At 38.0% G+C, this 19,984-nt stretch overlaps 1 protein-coding gene across 2 annotated transcripts in view; it reads right to left on the bottom strand.

The window, feature by feature from the left end:
- Positions 1-19,984, bottom strand: part of YTHDF3 (YTH N6-methyladenosine RNA binding protein F3) — a 28,909-nt gene that overhangs the window by 8,481 nt on the left and 444 nt on the right. Inside the window, exons 1-4 of one of the 2 annotated variants that reach the window (XM_071420185.1) lie at positions 18,849-19,888; positions 18,064-18,088; positions 12,814-12,899; positions 9,907-11,499 (exon numbers count right to left, since the gene is read on the bottom strand). In XM_071420185.1, coding sequence (XP_071276286.1) covers positions 9,907-11,481 — 1,575 coding nt within the window. In that variant the 5' untranslated portion in view covers positions 11,482-11,499; positions 12,814-12,899; positions 18,064-18,088; positions 18,849-19,888. Of the gene's footprint in view, positions 1-9,906; positions 11,500-12,813; positions 12,900-18,063; positions 18,089-18,848; positions 19,889-19,984 lie in introns of those variants that run through there. The other variant, XM_071420184.1, reaches the window with a different exon arrangement.

Raw genomic sequence — 19,984 nt, 5'->3', positions numbered from 1 at the left:
GTATTACACACATAAGCACTGACTCAGGCTGTCTAGAAAGACTCTCTGCATTTCAAACTGCTGTACTATAAACTGACCAACACTATGCTTTGTGAAGCTCTCAACTCAAAACACATTTAAGTTCATAAAAATTCAAAGCAGAAAAGGAATGATACCCTGAATATCCTCTTCCACCTGATGAAATAAAGGAGGTGCTGCAAATTTTACATCTGCTTTGAATTCTAGAGAGGAAAAAAAAAGGCTTCAAAACATCAGCACATCTTTCCTATAGTCTCAAAATTACATTTTACTACATTTATATTTAAATATTTCAAGCAGACATACAAGCATGATTTATCAATGCAAGTGCACAGTACATTCTTCAAACACTGGTATTGGTGACATTTGGCACTCTGTACTGCAAAACAGAGAGAAAGAAGACCTGATTTACTCAAACCACAGGCAGTGCTATTCCACTCAAAACCAAACCCCTCCCCAGCTACAACATACCACACTCCTGGACCACTGTCTTTTACTATCTCAAAAAGTAGTTTTCCTGGGGGTTTTGGGCTTTTTGGTTTTTGAGTTTGTTGGCTTTTTGGGTTTTTTTGTGGTTATAGACAAACTAACAGAAGAGTTTACCTCCAGAAGGTTTCCAGTACCAGATAGAAGTTTCCAGCATAACCGCTTCTCTTTCGTCCAATTAATTTCATTTCTTATATTCAGATAAGCAAAACTTTTATCACATCTCTTGCAATGCTCTTGGATGAAAACTTTCTCCTGTATATTTAAGTTCCCTGCTAAAGGTCAACTCACCATGGTCAGACTACCCAGCTGCAGGGGAAGTTTATGAACAGGACATGGAAATTAACTACCATTCAAATCAGGATGCTATGGGAACATACTGGTTGGTTAAAGGTACTTTCAGCTGCAGACCATATGGCCAGCACATTTCACACATGCAAATAACTTTCTGCACAAGCCAAGTAAAGGTGAATCTAAAAACTGCTTCAGCCTTAGAAATGTTCATCAATCTAATACAAACAAAGCTATGAAATTAGCCTGGTCTGACTGCTAAGCTGACTTACTTCCAAATTTTAGTTGTCTGAATTCAGAGCATTAATTGAATGATCCCATGCTGAGAAGTAGCTGCAATGTAATTCATCCTCAGATATAATGAAATCTGTGTGCTAACAAAATTTCAAAATTCAAAGCAACAAAAACATTTCCTGATCTGATTTGAAAGAAGGTACTGAGATGCACACAACCCTGACTTTGGGATTTCTTTGCTACAAAGAAGGTAAATGAAAAAGCCTCATTTTAAGTAGTCTACATGTAAATACAAATGTAGCCTAACAAGAAAAAGAAGCTACTACAGTCTTTGGCTGTATTTTTTTCCCAATGTCCCATAAAATGAAGCTCAAGGTGAGGAAAGGCAGATCTGAAAGAATGACTTTGGCTGATTTTTACAGTACTTGCAAGTGCAAGCATTTCAAGGTGTCCATTTGGAAGCTATCCAGGGTTGCAAATTTACACAGGCCAATTGCAGAGTTCCCACACACCCTCCAGCACTATCAGCTCTAATTGCAAAAAAAAAAAAAAAAAGAAAAAAAACAACCCTAACCAAACAAACTAGAATTTTGCCAAACCTCTGCCTCTTACTGCAATGTTGAAAGTGTTCATGCCTGGAGCTGTCTACTCTGCCCCTCTCCCATGAGGGAGCGTTCTAACAACAGCTTCAGAAGCTGCTTTACTGCAAACTGTGATTTAATCTGCAACTTAGAAGCCCTGCTCATCTGCAATGTAAGCCAACATGTCAGACTGCATTCTGAGAAGTGAGGCACAGGAACTCATCTGCTCTGCCAACTGTGCTGCGTGGGCACAAACACCTGGCAGAGGCAGAGCAGGCAGCTGTAGAGGTGGTGAAAAGAAGCCACAGCAAAGCTCATGAAATCTCATTTACTAGTGGCATCAGCCATAATCTGCTATTTATTTCGTTCCAGTGTACCATTAAAGCCAGGACAGCATAAGCATTGACCTTAAAGCTTGAGAACCACAATGAAAAACAGATTACTAGAAAAGTGAAAAATTCCAGAAACTGTTTACTCTGTTTATATCACTGGCTGGTAATATAAACTAGATTACTGAAACTTTAAATTTGTGTAAAATATTTGTTTACTGAACTTCTCACTCTTGAACTCCCAACTAAGAGGGCACATCTCCTCAACACAGAAACAACCTAAGAAACATATATATATATATATATATATATATATATATATATATATATATATATATTTAAATACATTTCTCTGAGAAGCACCTCTGGGAAGAAGGGAGGGAAGGAATAGATGAGAAGGGTCTCTAGAAGTCTTAAATTAACCTAGAAATTTTTCCTGTGCAGATGCCATTCCCTCCCTAAACACTAATTTTTTTCTATTCCTTGACCCAACATGAAAACCACAAGGCACAAATTAAAAATCAAAGTTAACATACAAAGTCAAATAACTTTTACAACTTCAGAGTAGCTTCTTCTCCCAGTAAGCTTTGAGAATTAATACTCATCTGAGACCCTGCTGCTGCAGATCAGTTGAACTATAGATAGTATATAAAGGTTCTCAAGTACATAAATATTAAGAAACTCTGCAAAAGCCAGAAAACCTAGACCTCTAATTTATTTATTCTTCCTACAAGTTTTGATGGCATTTTACTTAGTCACTGAAACATACTTGTAAACATGTTTTCCTATTATAGGAAAAAATTACTGCAAAAAGGTAAATAAATTTAAATTTAAATTTGATCAAACTCATGCACTGTTAGTAGAACATGAACAGACCATATGATTTTATTATGGTAATGATAAAGGCCGTTAAGAAGAAGTTAATCCCCATCTGAAATTCCACACAGTACAAAAGGCAGAGGTGGAGAAAAAAACCCAACTACTTAAAGACACTGTATGATAACACACAACAATGAAAGGCTCTGCAGAAACCAAGCTTGAACTCTATGAGCCAGAAAAGCCTTCCAGTCTTGTCTTCCCAGGCAGATACTTCCAGTGACAGATTAGCTAATTCTAAATACAAGTAGCAGGTGCTTTGCTTCAGCATTGTACATCATTATACACTGAAATACCAGACTTTAATTATCTACAAGACAGCCATTTCAGCAAGATGATTGAAAAAAAAAAAAAAAAAAAACAACCAAGCCTCCAGATCCTCACTATTATTTGTTAACCATGCTCAGAGTATAACATTGGCTTTTGAAGACTGACAAGAGATAGCTTCTTAGCAAATCTATAGAAATTGCATTTAGTGATGACCTCTGTCCCAGCAAAAGAAGCAGAAAGATGACTGACACCTGGGTTAGTTGTTCTCAGATGCCCAAGGGCAACAGGAACACATTACTTAATTGCTCTGCAAAGGAATTTATGGTAGCCTTGGAAGGGAAATAACATTCACTGCAGGGCTTACAAAATACACTGCAGAAGAATTTCTCAGACAGTTTTTCTTTAAGCCTCACCACTCATACTCTTTGAACAGATGTAACTCAAACTTCAATCTACCATAAGGAAAAATGAACTTACTTTATCTTGGTTTCCTATTTATATGAAAATGCAGTGAACATGGAAGTTTACATTTACTTTTTACAACTGACTATAATCTGTATGGTATGGAACAAAACAATAATTACTCATCAATATTAACTACACTGCCAAACCTCTGAAAAATTCACAAAGAACCAGGCTTGAGAAACCCATCATCTGCTAAGTTTTGCAATGCTTCATTTCAGGTAGATGAATATGAAGTTTTAAGCAAATTGGTTCTGATATAAAACAAATAATCCTAGTTCAACCGAATCTACAGGAACAGCTTCAATAGACATGCAAGATCTGTATGTTTTAAAGTCCCATTTTTTCCAGCAAACCACTTCCAGGAATCTCCACTGAATTACTGCTAGCTAGCCCATCTGCAGTATGAATCAATGAAGCAAGGCTGTGAAGAGTCAGATGGGTTGGGACTTTCTTGCAATACACAGGCATATTTCTTCCCTGCAAACTGCAGGAAAAGCAGCACTGTTCTAGGCAATTTGTTGTTAATAGAGCACTGAAATCTGAGGAGATGTAGCAGGAAGCAGAAGGCTGCCTCATGAATTTTTACAGCTATATGTGTATACTTAAGGTTCTGCTTCTGCTCTGGAACAAGAGATTTAGAATTTCTCCTTTGCTTTAAAAATCACAACTTAAAAGACATAGCACTGAGAAAAGGTACAACTGTCACAGATCCAGCTCAATTCAAGTTTGAAGTCTTGTCTTAGCTAGGCTAGCTGCCTTAATATTTAAGCAGATAAAGTATTAGACTCCAAAAAGTGACTGGTCTCAGGCTTTGAAGTAAACCATTTGGTTGATATTCCTAGCTTTTCCAATAGGGGTCCCTATTTTACAGGAGAAATTGGTCTTTCCACTCCCAGAGTAAGAGAATCCACGCTGTAAAAAGGACCTTGTAGGCTTGATTTTCAGGTAGTGATTTCAAACAAACACATGACAAGATCTGTACAAGTGTTGCTATGAACTAAGACTGCCTGTGAGTTTAATTCCTTTCCACCTCTTTTATTCAACAGTCCAATATTGCACTTTCCCTCTTGCATCATCACTAGAGAAACACAGGCAACATCACTGCTCAAACTCTTACATGGTCACTCTGTAAGAAACCATAAACATCTCCCATACTCTTAAAGAATTCTAAACTATACCTTGGAACAGAAACAATGATTCTACCTAATGCACAGAAAACAGGCACACTTGAAATCCCTGTGTCTGTAACAAAAGAACATGAGGGTCATTTTTAAGTTTTTCCAAAAGACTAATGATGCAAAAGCAAATAAATACACAGCAAATAAGCACATCATCATGGAAAGGAAATTCTGGAGCAGCATGCTCAAAATTATTTTAGCACCAAATAATCTTCTCCCATGACCAGGGGTACATATTCATCTTACAGCTAGCAAGAGAGGGGAAAAAAAGTGTTCCCTGTTTCTACTTTCCCACTTCCAATTATGAAGATGACACTCTTGACAAATATGAAGGTCAAGGAAATTGAAAAATAATGTCCCTTGAAACTTCATCAAAAGCATACAGGAAATGAACATGTTTCTCAGAAGATATTAATTACATAACCCTCTTTTGGACAGTTTCATGTTTATTACATAAACCTCTTCTAAATATAAATACACAAACTTTTAGAAGTTGTTTACTACAAATATCTTTAAATTGCATTAAAAATTTTTGTCAATCACCTGTTTTCCTTAACTGAAAATCTGTCAATGGACCTATATCTGTTCTTGACATTATATTATAGTAATTGATGTCTGGGAGTTAAGAGGAGGAAGAAGCAGCTACAGTTCACTCTTAATTGATGATTTCTCCCTTGAAGATATTTTTAAGAAATATCAAACCAATCACAATGTCAGCAATGTCCTAGAAAGGAAAGGAGTTACACTGCTTAACGCTGCAGCCTGATAATGACATAATTACCAGGGAAACAAAAGTTACATTGATATCAGAATGAAGGGGGGGAAAAAAAACATCACTCCTTTTGAGAGTCAAGAAGTTCTAGCTATGTCAGCATTCCCATTACAAGATAAGTAATACAACAGAAGAAAGCTAAAATTTTAAATGCCTATTTATCTGCCATTTAAGGGCTTCCTGAAAAGTAAAAAACATTCCAAATGCAAATTAGATAAACACAAATATATACTAAGTTATTCTATCTTACCTCATGTATAAAAATCAATTATTTTTGTGGACTATCACACTAAGAAAACCATCTAAAGCACTCTACAATTACATGAAACCATCACCTTTTTTCCCCACTATATGCTACAAAAGTAGAATTCTCCATCAAAAAGCACCAAAAGAAGTCCTAGGACAACTGGTAATAAGCCACCATCTGAAGGGCAAGGAAGTCATAATCTGCCAACAACTGCATTTTTAATCAGAGTCACATTATATTTTCACCCATATACTTACTGAAGATCAGATGCAAAGCTACTACTACAGATGTTTTTCTTTATTTTCAATACCTTTGATTTTCTAAAATGTAATTATGTCATCTTGAAAGGCATATTTTCAGATTTCTGTTTCATTCATTTAGTTATTACAGCTTTCCGTTGAAAGACAATCAAACATCTTTTTAAATAATATGCATACAAGTGCACATTTACACCACAAAGCAGCAGTTAACTAAGGACAAATGGAATTCCAGATTATTTCAATGTATGTCTGACAGAACTCATGAAAAGCATCACTCATTTCTCTGATCCTTTGGTAAAAGATCACAGCACTTGTTTGTTTAAAACAAGAGTCTGGAACCTGAGCTGGAAGAGAAAGGGAATGATTACTGCACAAGCCCTGCTATACAAGCCCTGCCTCACCCACACCAGGGTTACATCAAACACTACAGTTCTAATATTTATGCTTAAAGAGACTATTCTTTGTCATTTTCAAGTTACCTTTATCAAATGGCAAAGTTGCTATGTTTCGTGTTTATCAGAGACTATTCATTGTACTTTCAGAAGTATACTGCCATATTTTAATAAAACATACTGCTAGGCTATATTGGAAATGAATTATTGATCCCCCTGAGTTGTTAAGATTAAACTTTTACAACCAATTATTTGAAGATGAATTAGCTGTAATGATGAACAGTTATAAAGCAAATTAAATCCCTAAATTATTTGCTGCTTACAATATTTAGATTGCTGGCTGTATGAAAGTTTGCAACCACCTATGCAACAACAAAATATTAACTGAATTTCAAGGAACACGGAGGGGACTACTGCAGCCTGAATCATTTAATATTTTATTAACAGCTATAAGCATATTTTTTATGACCAAAACACTGGAAAAAAAGTGATTGCCACAGCTGCCAAAGGAAATAAACAGGAACTTAATTTACACAGTTCTACAGGCTGTAGAAAGTGCACATATTTAAATACAGCTCCATGAAAGCTTAGCTGGCACTAGGTAATAAAGAGCTATTCAATTAACCACAAACCAGAGCTTACAATACTAATTGGTGCATTTACAGACTTAAATCATAAGAGTTAACAATTGCATGTTTACAATTTAAAGACAGATTACTTGTACACTGTGTGATAAAAGAAAAACCACAGATTTAAAATCAACATTCAATCACAAGAGAATGCTAAAGTTAAACTCTCAGTAGATGTCATTAGTTTGATTTGAACTTCCTGTATTTTAAGTCTATATTAATTTGCAGAAAGCACACCTCAAAAATCCATCTACAAAGAGAAAACCTCATGACTAACCTACACATTCTAAAGCAATTTTTGATAATTAGTTATAAAACCAATTTGTACAATGCCTTAAAAGAGCCAATGGCCACTACTGCAAGTATCTTGACAAGCATGTTTTCTCTCAATAGTGTTGGGAAAGTTAACTATTTACAAAGAAACAGAGGGCAATATTTGAGCCATACAGATACTGAATGTTTCTCTGAAGATATTATTCAAATAGCAATGTTACTTTATTAGTCAAATACCCATCATCACAGTTATGTAGTTCAAGACCTACTAAATGCTGAACTCAGTACTTTGAATTTTAAGTTTAGCACACATAGAAACACTTCCACTAATCTACATTCCTCCTCTTCATTACATTTTGTGGCTTTTACCTACTACTGAGGGAACAAATCCACAAATAAAACAATTTTCCTGAGTTGCTAGGGCATGCCTGAATTAGGACTTGTTTGTGAAGCTTTTTTCAACAAAGGAGATATTTTTGAAGCAAACCAGTTATTTATGAAATATCCCAAAATTCTGAAAATTTTGAAAACACTGAAGTGTGAAGGCTACAGAGATCCATTATACATTATAATCTCAGTCCTCCTGAAACATTACAAAATTACAACAAATCACAGAATCAGAACATCTGGAACATTACAAAATTACAACAAATCACAGAATCAGAACATCTGGAAAGGGCCCATGAGGATCACCAAAGTCCAACTCCTGGTTCTGTGTCCAAGAGTTGCACCATCTACCTGAGAATATTGACCAAACACTTCTTGAACTCTGTCTGTCAGCCTTGGTGCTGTGACCACTTCCCTGGGCAGCCTGTTCCAGTGTCCAACCACCCTCCTTTCCTCTATCTGATGTACATCTTCCCTGATACAGCTTCAGGCCATTCCCTCAAAACCTGTCACTGGTCACAACAGTGACGAAATCAGTGCCTGCCTCTCCACTTGCCCTCATGAGACCATAATAAGGTCTCCCCCTCAGTCTCCTCCAGGCTGAACAAACCAAGTGTCCACAGGTTCTTCTCACATAGAGAAGACCAGACTCTTCACTATCTTTGTGGCCCTTCTGGATGCTCTCTAATAGCTTTATGTCTTCCTTATACTGTGGCACTGAAAACTGCACACAGGACTCGAGGTGAAGCTTCACTAGCACAGGGTAGAGTGGGACAATCACCTCCCTCGACTGGCTGGTGGTTCTGCCAAAGTCGTACCAAAGCCTGAAAAAGTCCAAGTCCTTCCCTTACATTGAATATTAGTTAGGAAAGAAGTCCATCACTCCATCATTGAGATACCATGAAAGTTAATGATACTCATTTGGGGCATAATCCATTTTCTTTTTAGGAAAAAAATCCAAAAGGCATCACATACCCAACTGGGATACTCATCTAGCCTCCTAACAACAGAAAACTTTCAACATAACAATTTATTGCAGTCATGCAATAGAACTACAAAATTGGTTTGGGGTACACCTGACACAGTTCTACAGGAGATGCAACACACACGTTGAAGGATTAGGAATGTACAACAGGGGTGAAACCACCACAGTACTAGAAACCTAGGAGAAGTAAGCATTTCACCTGCTTCACAGCTTCTTTATGTGTCAGCTTCAAGTGAACAAATTCTCAAGGCCTTTAGTTAGCATAAACCCTAAGCTTCTGGAGGTTTTTATTCCAGTGACTGGTATGACATGATGAACAGAGAACATTAGCAAAAAACCATACTGATGGCAACCCTCATTTTTGTTGCATATCATCTGACTGGTAAAAACAGATCCTGAAATGTTTCTAACCATGAGACAAATCATATATTTACAGTTACTGGCAAGTCTGGAAAGCAAGTAAATATAGGAAAAGGAAATATTGTGGCCAATGGTGAGCACAAGTGTTATGATTAGGGAGGGTACACAAGACAAAGTACCCAAGTACTACAAAACTGCTTTAATTAAATGCTTTTCCCTTGTCTGATGAGCATTTCAGGAAATGTCTCCAAAACTAAAGGTTTCTCTACAGGGTTATCACATTTACTCTTCCTTGCAGAAATGAACACTTTTTTTAGGAAATGAACTATCAGAAAGGTCAAAAAATTATTTCAACACTATTCAAGTCACCACTGTATCACTTCTGTTTTTCACAGTTCCACAAAAGATAAATTGAATCAAGGAGAAAACCTGCTCTTCACACTAACCGTGCTGTTAATGTTTCATTAAAGCAGAATTTGAATTAAAATGTTATGTGAAATAAAGTATGCTTCTTCTCTAATTTCTGTTCCTTTTTGTGACATCCAGAAACTGTAAAAATCTAAGCAAGAAGACTTCAGTTACGGATAATGGACTCAACTCAGTTCTCATTTGCATTGAAGAAGTAGAACCTGTCAGATGCCTGCTTATTCAGGCCTACCTTCGTCTTGTGTTTAAACAGATGACTGAACTAATAAACAAGTTACAGGAACTTAAATTTTTCCATTAAGAGCCAGTTATATCAAGTAGAGACTTTGAGCAAGAAGTACCACTTTCTGATTTAACACTTGCAGACAGAAATTCCAGATGAATGAAAAACAAGGTTTCTGAAAACAGAAAAAAAAGAGAGCTACTGTAATGACACTGATTTCTTACCCTACGCATGGCTTCCTCCTCCTCTTGACGCTTCTCGTAATGTGCAAAGTCATCAAAGATTGAGGTGGTATGCTTGAAAGTAGCAATTATTTTAAGCACTTGCTTGGCTTTTTCTAGGGGTACCTCTTGAGTGTCCCTCGAATTGGTAACTGGTTTGTTGTCATTGTTTTCCAAGCGAATATGTCGCAGTTGGTTATTGGGAACGTCTTTGACAAAGATCCATTTGACATCAAACTTCCCCTTCCACTTATCCTGAGACCAGACACCAGCATATGCATTGTAGTCCACAACAGACTTCATCTCAGCCACTCCGCAAAAGTGTCCACTGCCATTCACACTGAAGAGTAAATAGAGTGGGCCTTTGCCATTCAGGGACCGGTAAGCAGCATCCAAGCGCTTATTCCCATGCTCAGTACTACACCAGATAGAGTACTTAATGGAGCGATGAATATCGTCCTCTGAATAACTTTTGATTATAAACACACGTCCGTTCTTCAGATTCCAATCGAAGTCTTTGGGATTGTAGTTGTTTATGGCCTTTAGTTTCTCCAGCACTGGGTGCACTTCCACACCAGAAGGTGAGGAGCTGACGGACACAACACCTAAACCAAAGTTCTCACTACCAGCTCCATTGTTCTGGCTGAAGCCCACACCCCTATTACGAGGAGCTACCCAGCGGTTTTGCAGCTGTTGCTGCTGCAACTGGTGAGGCTGGGCCTGCTGCTGAGGTCCTTGTTGCTGTTGTGGTTGCTGTGGCTGAGGCTGCTGTTGAGGCAGTTGGCTTTGCACCAGTGGTGGTGGTTGAATTAATGGCTGAGGCTGCTGGATTATAGTCTGAGGAGGCAGTACTGGTTGAGCTGGGGGAGCTTTTACCACTGACCCTTTGTCATCCCAAGTTCCAATATTCATGTTGTGTTTTATAGGTGGCGGCGGTACAGCAGGGCCCCCAATGCCCACGTTACCTTTAGGCTTGAGTTTCGGCTGAGGTTTAGCAGGTTTCCTTGCAATTGCAGCCCATGAGGTTGGTTTAGGTGCTGAACTGCTAACTGGGGGCACGCTGTTAGCTGCAATGCTTGTCATACCTGTACTGCTCAGAGCTGAACCTACGGTTTTTGTTACAGCAGCCGTCATATCTCCACCAATTTTCAGTCCAGTCATGCCTTGCTCAATGCTGCTAATCCCAGGCACCTTGCTCAGAGTATCACTGCCAAATCCAGCCTGTCCATCTGCTATGGCTCTCCCAAGAGAACTAGGTGGATAGCCATAGCTGCTGCTGTAAGCAGAGCTTTGCGTTGATTGTCCCTGAGATCCACTTGTCCCCCATGTAGAGAAGTCTGCATTCCCAGGAAAAAAATTAAATCCATGCTGCCCAAGAAATGGAGGGGTATTTCCTAATGCCCCAGGTTGACTAAATACACCATCAGGTATGTAATGGTGTTCACCATTGCTCATCTGTCCATAAGTTGTCAAATATGGCATTGGAGGGTCACCTGCAGTTGACCATGCTGCTTCACCTAAAGAGTATGGAAATCCAATGGATGGAGCATAATAGCTAGGCATGTATGGGTCTGACATTGGTGGATAGCTGTTACTCTGCAAGAAAAAAAAATTTTAAAAAATCAGCAATATTGACAATTATGCTCAGGGGAAAAAAACCTGTAATACAATCCAAAACATTTTTAAGGGCTATATGAATGTATTTGTAACTTTCACCATTCCTCACAACATAAAAGATAAATGAGGTATCTGTCAGATATGGCCATTTCTTCATGAGACCTTCTCAAAGCATTAAAGGGCCCCCTTTTGCTCTGGAACATTATCCTCATGTTTAGCACCTAAGCTAGGTTTAAAATGCCTCCATGCCAACGGCATCAAGAAAATAGCAAGCTACTCTAAAACAAGTAGTTTTTTCTTTAGTTATAAAGGTACAAAACTGTATCTTTATAACTAAAGAAAAATAGCTGCAACTATGATTTAAAGTTGTTGTATTCTTAGATTTTGTCATATTTCTCACTTCTAATTGGACACTCCAACAGACTAGTACAGTGAGATGGATGCAAGGATCCCTGTTTGTTTCAGGAGTAGCAACAAAAAACAGGTAACACATCCATGCTATGGAGAATGGGCATTAAATCAGTACTACTCCAGACAGACTCCTGGGAAATCACACAATTTATTTCTTGAGACATTTGAAGGACTACCCCTATACGATTTCTGCTAGTTTTTTGTAGAAAAAATTGCACATATCATCCTCTAGCTGATGCCTCCTTAATGCTGTACTTTTAGGGGGGAAAAAAAAGTGAAGGCAAGCAAAAATTCTTAGTCTTTTAATAACTTGCACTCTCTCTCTCTCTCAAGATCACTCCAGTTTACAAACTTAACATAACTCATATTAACTTTCAACTACAGAGGCAATTCACAGTTCTGGAAGTCAAGCCATTAGTGTCTTGGCAGAAGAGCTGTACCAAGCTGTAGTGATACTAAGCTTCCATCTATTACGGCATCAGCTGTGAGCCCACTTTTAAAGGAAACCATGTCCAAGTGGTTAATATATTCTCAGAGCCAATAAAACTGTTGTTTTGGACTGCATCCAAAATGATGATTTTGTTTTAAATGTAAGGGTTTGGTTTTTAGCTCAAGTTTCTTGTAACTGCATCTTTCTGAAGCTAGAGCAGAAGCACAAGAGACAGGGACATGAAAGCATGCTTTTTAACTGAAGCTTTTCCAGAATTCTTAAGAACACTTCATCTGCTTAAGATATCATATGATGAGACAAAGTATGACATAAAATTATATTTCTAGGTATATTCAGGCAAGTCAGTAATGGTAAGAAATATCCCAAAATGAAGTCTGGAAGTCAGCTGAATGTCAAAGTTAACTTCAAGGTACTAACCAATGTTCACTTACCTGATTTGTCTGACTACTTAGATATGGCTCAAAATCATCATCATTTACTGCATCCTTTTGATGAATCGAACCGTTTTGTACTGAAACTAAAAATAAATCTGTATTAGAATAGTCTCTGGAAAATCTATGCTGCACTTTTAATCTAGGTAACATTGCTTAATCGTCTGTACATTGAAATACATATTATTGTTAAGCACCATTCCAATTTAAACAAAATAGCTCATTCTACTGATCATGAGGATCAGATCTAGCTGCAAAGATGGCAGCTAGAACAGTCTACTCCTGACTATTCTTTCCTGGGATCCACAGACATGTGGATGAAGAACTGCAGGCACACCTTATTTGCACAGGCAGTAAATCCAGCATTTCCGGAAGTACCAGACTAAGTGCAAATGTGCAGACCAACCACATCTATAGACATATTCAATAGGTTCAGGGAAAGTTGCAACATACAGCTTTCTCCTGCCAGGAGGAAAGGCAGTTACCCACCAAGACAACCATGAAGGACACCACTACTCAGCTATTTAATCCTGTATTTCCTACATAACTGTACTGCATTAGTGACATCTCTGAAGCTCTGAGGTGACAAAGCAAGACAGAAGTAAAAGCTTAAGTCCCAAAGGGTGATTACAAGCCTTTCCCAACACATATGCCACTATATGCTGGAATCTCCTCCTACCTGCTCTTCTTGGTCTCCTATTACCTTTCATTTCATCTAAGGCATTACACCTACCTGGGATTCTCCAGCTGCCCAAATTACTTGAAGTGTCTCTCTACCATCCCCCAGGCTACTATTCAAACAAAGCCACACTGCACAAATTTCTGCTAAGTTCCACTGTTTCCCAGGGTGCAAGGCAGAACAGGGACTTAAACCAGCACTTTCAATTACACAACCTGAAGATGAAGATCTGTTCTTAAAAATAAATTTACTGGTTATCCAAATGCAACTTTTTTCTTTTTGTCAAATATGTTCAGTGGGGGGAAAAAGAAAGTCTCAGGATGATTAGTAAGGTGCACTGAAACATCATGACTGCAGAAGTTACAAGAAAACAGCAGATTTTCTGAAACTTAAAACTGAGTTAGGAGCCAATTTTATGGCTTCCCTCTTTTAGCAAAAGCTTCTGAAAAGCATATACAGCCATGTAATTAAATATTCAACTTCGCTGAAATTAGTTGTTAAAAGTCAGGGTTTTTTTCTTGCTTCATTGGGGGTAGGGGGGTTGCCACCCAAAATTCACATTGTAAGCCAAGTGGTGCTTGAATTTTTTTTCACATTGACTTCAACATCTCTAAAACAAAACTGCCTTCAATGAATGAAACTAGCTGAAAGAAATGACAAAGTAATAGATATAATCACAAGGAATAATCAAAATCCTGGAAAATTTTATTAACTTCAGAGAGCAGTAAAAAAAAGATAAAAATTCATAATTTAACACAGAAGGCTTTTTCAAAGCAATTATCTGGGAAGAAAGCAACCTGTGTCTTGACTACCTTCTTGACGTTTTAAAGGAACACCAGACACTTCAGTTATTACAAATTGGTACACTGCACTTCTATACTAGCAATAGTCAAATATGAGCAGCAATGCTGAGCACAATACAGTTTACAACTGGATAGAACAATATTCCTAATTAAACACCACATTTAAATTAAACATTAGGTGTTGGGGGTTCTTTTACCCCATAAATAAGAGTTTCAGTTCAGGTCATCTATCATCCTGAATTTACACACAATGGTAACATATTAATGAGCTCTTTATATTGGAATTCCTCTTTATATTTGGCCCAGTTACACACAGGAGGAAGCCTCAAAACATTTCGTCTATGTCATGTTCACTGCTTAGACTTAACCAAATAGAACAGACAGCACAACTTTCAAACACAATTTTATCACAATGAAAAACATGGGCAGCATCATACAAGTTTCTTAAAAGCATGCAACCACAAGTAAAGGAATAAACAGATGTATATCAAGACTAGTATCCCATCAAAATTAATCTCCTCCTACTGACAGCTAATCTTCATAAAACATGCATCTGCTGTGTTTATTGTTCCACAGGTATCTAAAGGTCACTGAAGACAGAATTATTTTTGGTCTGACATTACAACTAACATAAAATATTCCTGTCAATGTATTTTCTTTCTTATTCATTCTGTACTGAGATACCAAGTCAGTGACACAAAATATTTCTACAGAGACGCTTTTTCTGGTGAAACAGATACATTTCCCAGTGAAATAGCATCACTGGGAGCACGTTTCTTTAGCTTTTCATTCTAACTTCACATAATGTGTTAATAGTGAAGAATGTAGCCCACACAGACATTTAAAAAGAGCAAATGAATGCCTCATTCCCAAAATCTCATGTTAAGTGTTCCAACTGAACAGGGCAGTGATGAAGAATACTAATTGAAACTAATCTACAGATACTAAAAATATCTGTATCAATATGATGCTAAAAATACTGTATGTTTCTGCAAACACTGTGAAAACATACAGTGTAATTAGATATTGGGAAGAAGCAACTCATCAAATAGAGGAATTTAAAGCTGATATTCTTTAACTGCTACTATCCTTGGAATAGCCACGCACAAAAAATGATACCCAAGGGTACAAGAATAACTTTTTCATTACAAGTCATCACACCTTAACATGAAGCATAAACACTGAGAGAAACATGAAATATTTCATTCTTGTTTTGAACCTAATAATTACATTTAAGCCTGCTACGAAACAATAAATTGTTACACACACAAGTGTAAAAATAAGTCAGCACCTTCCTATGACAGATTTGATACACTGCCATAATAAACAAAAGGGGGGAAAACCAAAAATGAGTCCCATGAATGCCTTTTGTCTTCACACCCCTGTAAGTCATAATTTGATGGATGCCAGTTCTGATATTTTACGTCAACTGTACAGTAGTTGACAACTAGAATAAGTAAAGTTTCATGACAGGATGATTTACTCATTCAAGCCTCTGAAATACCAACACACATATCTGACACAACAGATAGATAGTACTGTTCTACATACTGGAACTTCAGTCCCACAAATTGTGGTTGAAGGAAACAGCACAGCAGTTTATGAGCAATTAGAACAAGGCATCCAAGGCACTTTGCTAGACAAAAAAAATCAGCTACCGACCAATATAATTCTCAGGTCTAATAGTTTTCATTTTAATATGAAACATGTATACACCCCTTTCACTGCTCATTCATTCTCTCATATGGCCCAAGCTCTACCAGACATGTGGACAGCTTTTGCCATCCTCCCTAACATTACTACTCTTCTCTTATGCACAGAACCACCTTCAGACTGGTTTGTTAACTATCTTCCCTCAGAGCTCCTCTAAGCTGAAACCTATCACAACAACTGAAACACTACGGGCTGCTAACATGTGGTCAGTAAGGACTGCTGACACTGACTAAATTCAACCACTTGAAAAAGCCTCTAGCCCAAAGCCAACAACTTGTGCTACAGTGAAGATGTTAGCACAATCTCCTAGACCTTTAATCTAATGCTAAGTCATAACTTAGTTTCACTAAGCAGACATTACACCAAATAATTTAACAGAACAGAGATTAATTGTTCTGTTTCACTATAGTTTTCACTCAGGTCATACTCTCACCAAGAGAATGTATCATAAGTATTCATTATTTAAAAGGACAAACTCCATAAAAATCCAAGTTCAGAAATGCAAAAATCTCTTCCTTACATAGCAGGCAGAGATGTGTTTTGATTCAAACATTCCACAGCAGTGACAAATTATAGAACACAAAAATATGCTAACATAAATAAGCCAAAGTAAAGCTGACTAGTGCATTTTCACACACTGTAACATAGCACCCAAATAGAAATGCTTAATACTTCCAGTCCAAGTCACATATATAGAGTACAGTTCAAAAACTACCTGTGTGATTCTCTAACAGATGCATCTAATTAACCTCACTAAAACTGAGAAACGATAATTCAAAGATTGTGAAGCCACAAACTATTTGCTACAATGAGTCTGACTTTTCTTCTCACTTAAGGGCAACATGGAAGGTTATAACCACAAACTATTTCAAAAACATGAAGTAGTTAATAAGTGCACTTTGGGCAAAAAAAAAAAAGAATATGAGAGAACAAGTATTTAAGAATGACCAAACTAAGAATGTCTGAGGAGATAAACATGTTCCTTTTTCTCTGAATGCAGAGAAATTAAAAAGAACAGGCCAAACTCAATGAGATCCGGGAACCACATGCCACCTCACAAGCAATACATGTAACAAGAAGCAGATAATCTGCACGTAGACAGAATAATAGAATAAGTATGCTGTGGATAACATTAAATGACAGCTCACAGAGACCAATTAAATTAGTTCAGATAATGAACTAAGAGGGGCAAAGAGTACCCAAGCTCAAAAAGAAGTTTCTTATCTGCCTAAGTATAACAAGCATATTAACACACAGAGGTAGCTGTGTGCATGCTACTCTATAGCTCAGTTTGCTGAGCAGCTAAGAATTAAATAGGCACAAAGTGGACTGCTTAGGCAGAAAGAAATTCCAAATAGAATATTAGTGAGAAAATAAATTCCAGACAAAATACTGCAAGATATAATCTGAAATGCAGTTTACAACTGACTTGCCAAGAATTTTAGAGAGAAGAATATTAAGTAGTTAGTAGTTTCATCCTTCTGTGGGAAAGAAATCCCACTGAGTATGGTATTTAAAAACTAAGACTTTGACGGAAACATGAAAAAGCAGAAAAGCAGTACGCCTATTACAAACACAGACAAAAAATCAGTTACTGGTGCTAAAATGAAGCAAGACTACAAAAATTCTGAGAATAAGGAAGGTGATGTTTTCTGCTCATAGATATGAGTAACTAGTCACATGGTTGCAGTGTAGCAAACTGAGGAAGCTGTTCAGAAGATTCTTCCTGATGATTCTACTCACTACACAGAAAGGCCCAAGGTGTACTGTTAAGAAGAGATTACACAAGCATATCACAAAGGCAGCTAAAAGGAAATAACTATTTAACTGTCTGACTTCTGACATTAATCTTTTGCAAAATAACACATTGTAAACTGATATTCTGCTGTGCCACAGTAAAAGTGCTGGGAAGTAACATTTTGGCACACAATTTAGTGTCATTCTGCCCTGAAATAAAAGACATCCTATAGCTACAACATCTTGCTATGACTGTCAGACATTATCCTCCATAAAAGCAATATTACAGATTTATACAGAAATACAAGGTTAACTTACCTTTATTTCCCTGTCCTTTAGGTCTCTGTATATAGGAAAGTGGGGGGTGGAGGGGGAAAGCAAAACAAGTTCAGTTAGAATCTCTAATATAAACTTCACTGTAATTCTATTTATTTGCCAACTCTGCCCTTTCCAACTTAAGGAACACTTGAAAATATTACTAAACCATGCTATTATAAAAATGTTGTGACATTAATTAAAATAACATTATAAAATACTACAAAACCAAAACCTAATAGAATTTTATTAAAAATATCGAAATAATCTAGGATTTAACAGCATATGAAGATTAAATGGTGATGAAAAGCTGAACAAGTGAATTTTAATTGCCCCGGGGCCTGAAAAAAACCTTTGCAATAAACAGAACTAACACGGAGTTAAAAAAAAAAGGTTAGTACCTTAAGATTACTGCCAATACCCAAATTTCATTATGATTTGTCATCTTTTAAATTGACTGACAGGTACTTATCAGAGAATAACATACAATGCCTTGCTTTTTAGATATACAAAGGAATATAGAGTTGTATCATACGCTGAACTTCAAGTTGTGCATTCCTTACCTAGGCAATTATACTGAGAAAATTATACAGTCTGTACAAAGCTTTCACACAAGGAAATAATTCCTTAAGGAGGATTTTTTTTGGGATTAGTCATTACAAAACACTGTTAATCTGTCATGCACTAAGAATCAATGTAACATTACAAGTTACAGTATCCTTAATTCCGCTAGAGCAAGATAAACTAACTTCAAAAAACAAATGCTAGTCCATGAAAATCTAATTCACCTTCTCGTATTACTTTCAACTAAGCAGGAGTGGGTCTCCAGGCTCCATCATTCTCTTAACAATTTTTAGTCCTGAAGAACTCAGTATTCAGAGGTTTGAAATTTTAGGAGGTAACCACCTCCAAGTTACTTTAATGTGCATTTGTCTCAGAGTTACCATAAAACTGTTCAACGCTGCTTCACCTAGAAGTGCACTGGTTAGACACTGTGCTCTCCCAAAACGGGAAAAATCTCAGTAACTTGAAAAACCCCAACAACCTCATCTTTTGGGATGAATCTAATCCAGACACAAAGGCATGCAAAGGCCAACAAGAGACAGAACTAGAAAAAGTTGGGAAGAAGCAGCCTTCATAAAAGACAGAACAATGAAAAGCTAAGAGATCAGTGAGCTAGAAATAAATGCTTAAAGGAAACTGGAGAGCATGCACAGAGACAAAAGAAACAGAACATTAAAGGCACAGAGAGAAAATAAAAGGAGGCAAGGGACTGAAGGGCTAAAAGTTTTGGGGAGTGGCAGAAACCCACGGACGAAGCAGAGATCAAGACAGAATAGCTTCCAGCCAGAAAGAAAGACCAGCAGAGGCCTAGCAAAGGTAAAAAAACAACAAATTCTAAGCTCCGTGAAGGACCAAGTTTAAAAAAGTGCTGCACAGCGCAAAGAGAAAAACTGAGAACTACTGGAAGAAGCGAAGGCCGAGGGAAAAGAAGTCAGAGGCCCGAAGGGAGAAAGGTGCGCGAAGAGAGCGAAAGGCAGGACGAGAAAGGATGCGGTAACGGGGAGCCTGGCGGAGTTTGGGGCGCGCAAGGAGAGGAGCCGACTAAGGCGGCTGGGCGCCGCGGGGAGCACGGCCCTACGGCGCTCCCGGAGCGAAGAACCGGGATCCGGGGGCCTGGCCAGGAAGGGCCGGCTACCGAGGAGGTCACACACAAAGGGGGCCGCGGGCGGGGGCCGGGCCGGAGGCGCTCGGGGCTGAGCGGCAGCGGCGGGCGCTGCGGGCGGGAGCGCGGGGAGGCGGAGCGGCCCCGGCGCGGCTCAGCGGTTATAAATAGGGGCGGCCAGGCCGGGAGAGAGGCCCGCCATCCCGGCGGCGATGGACAGCCGCTCCCCATGGCGGCGGGGAGGGAAGCAGGGAGCGA

The sequence above is a fragment of the Agelaius tricolor genome, unplaced genomic scaffold (genome assembly GCF_023055355.1).
Source record: "Agelaius tricolor isolate 1412-34295 unplaced genomic scaffold, bAgeTri1.0.p SCAF_2, whole genome shotgun sequence".
In the NCBI taxonomy this organism is placed as follows: Eukaryota; Metazoa; Chordata; class Aves; order Passeriformes; family Icteridae; genus Agelaius; species Agelaius tricolor.
Note: the sequence above shows the minus strand (reverse complement) of the source record. Positions and strands in the feature narration are given on the sequence as shown.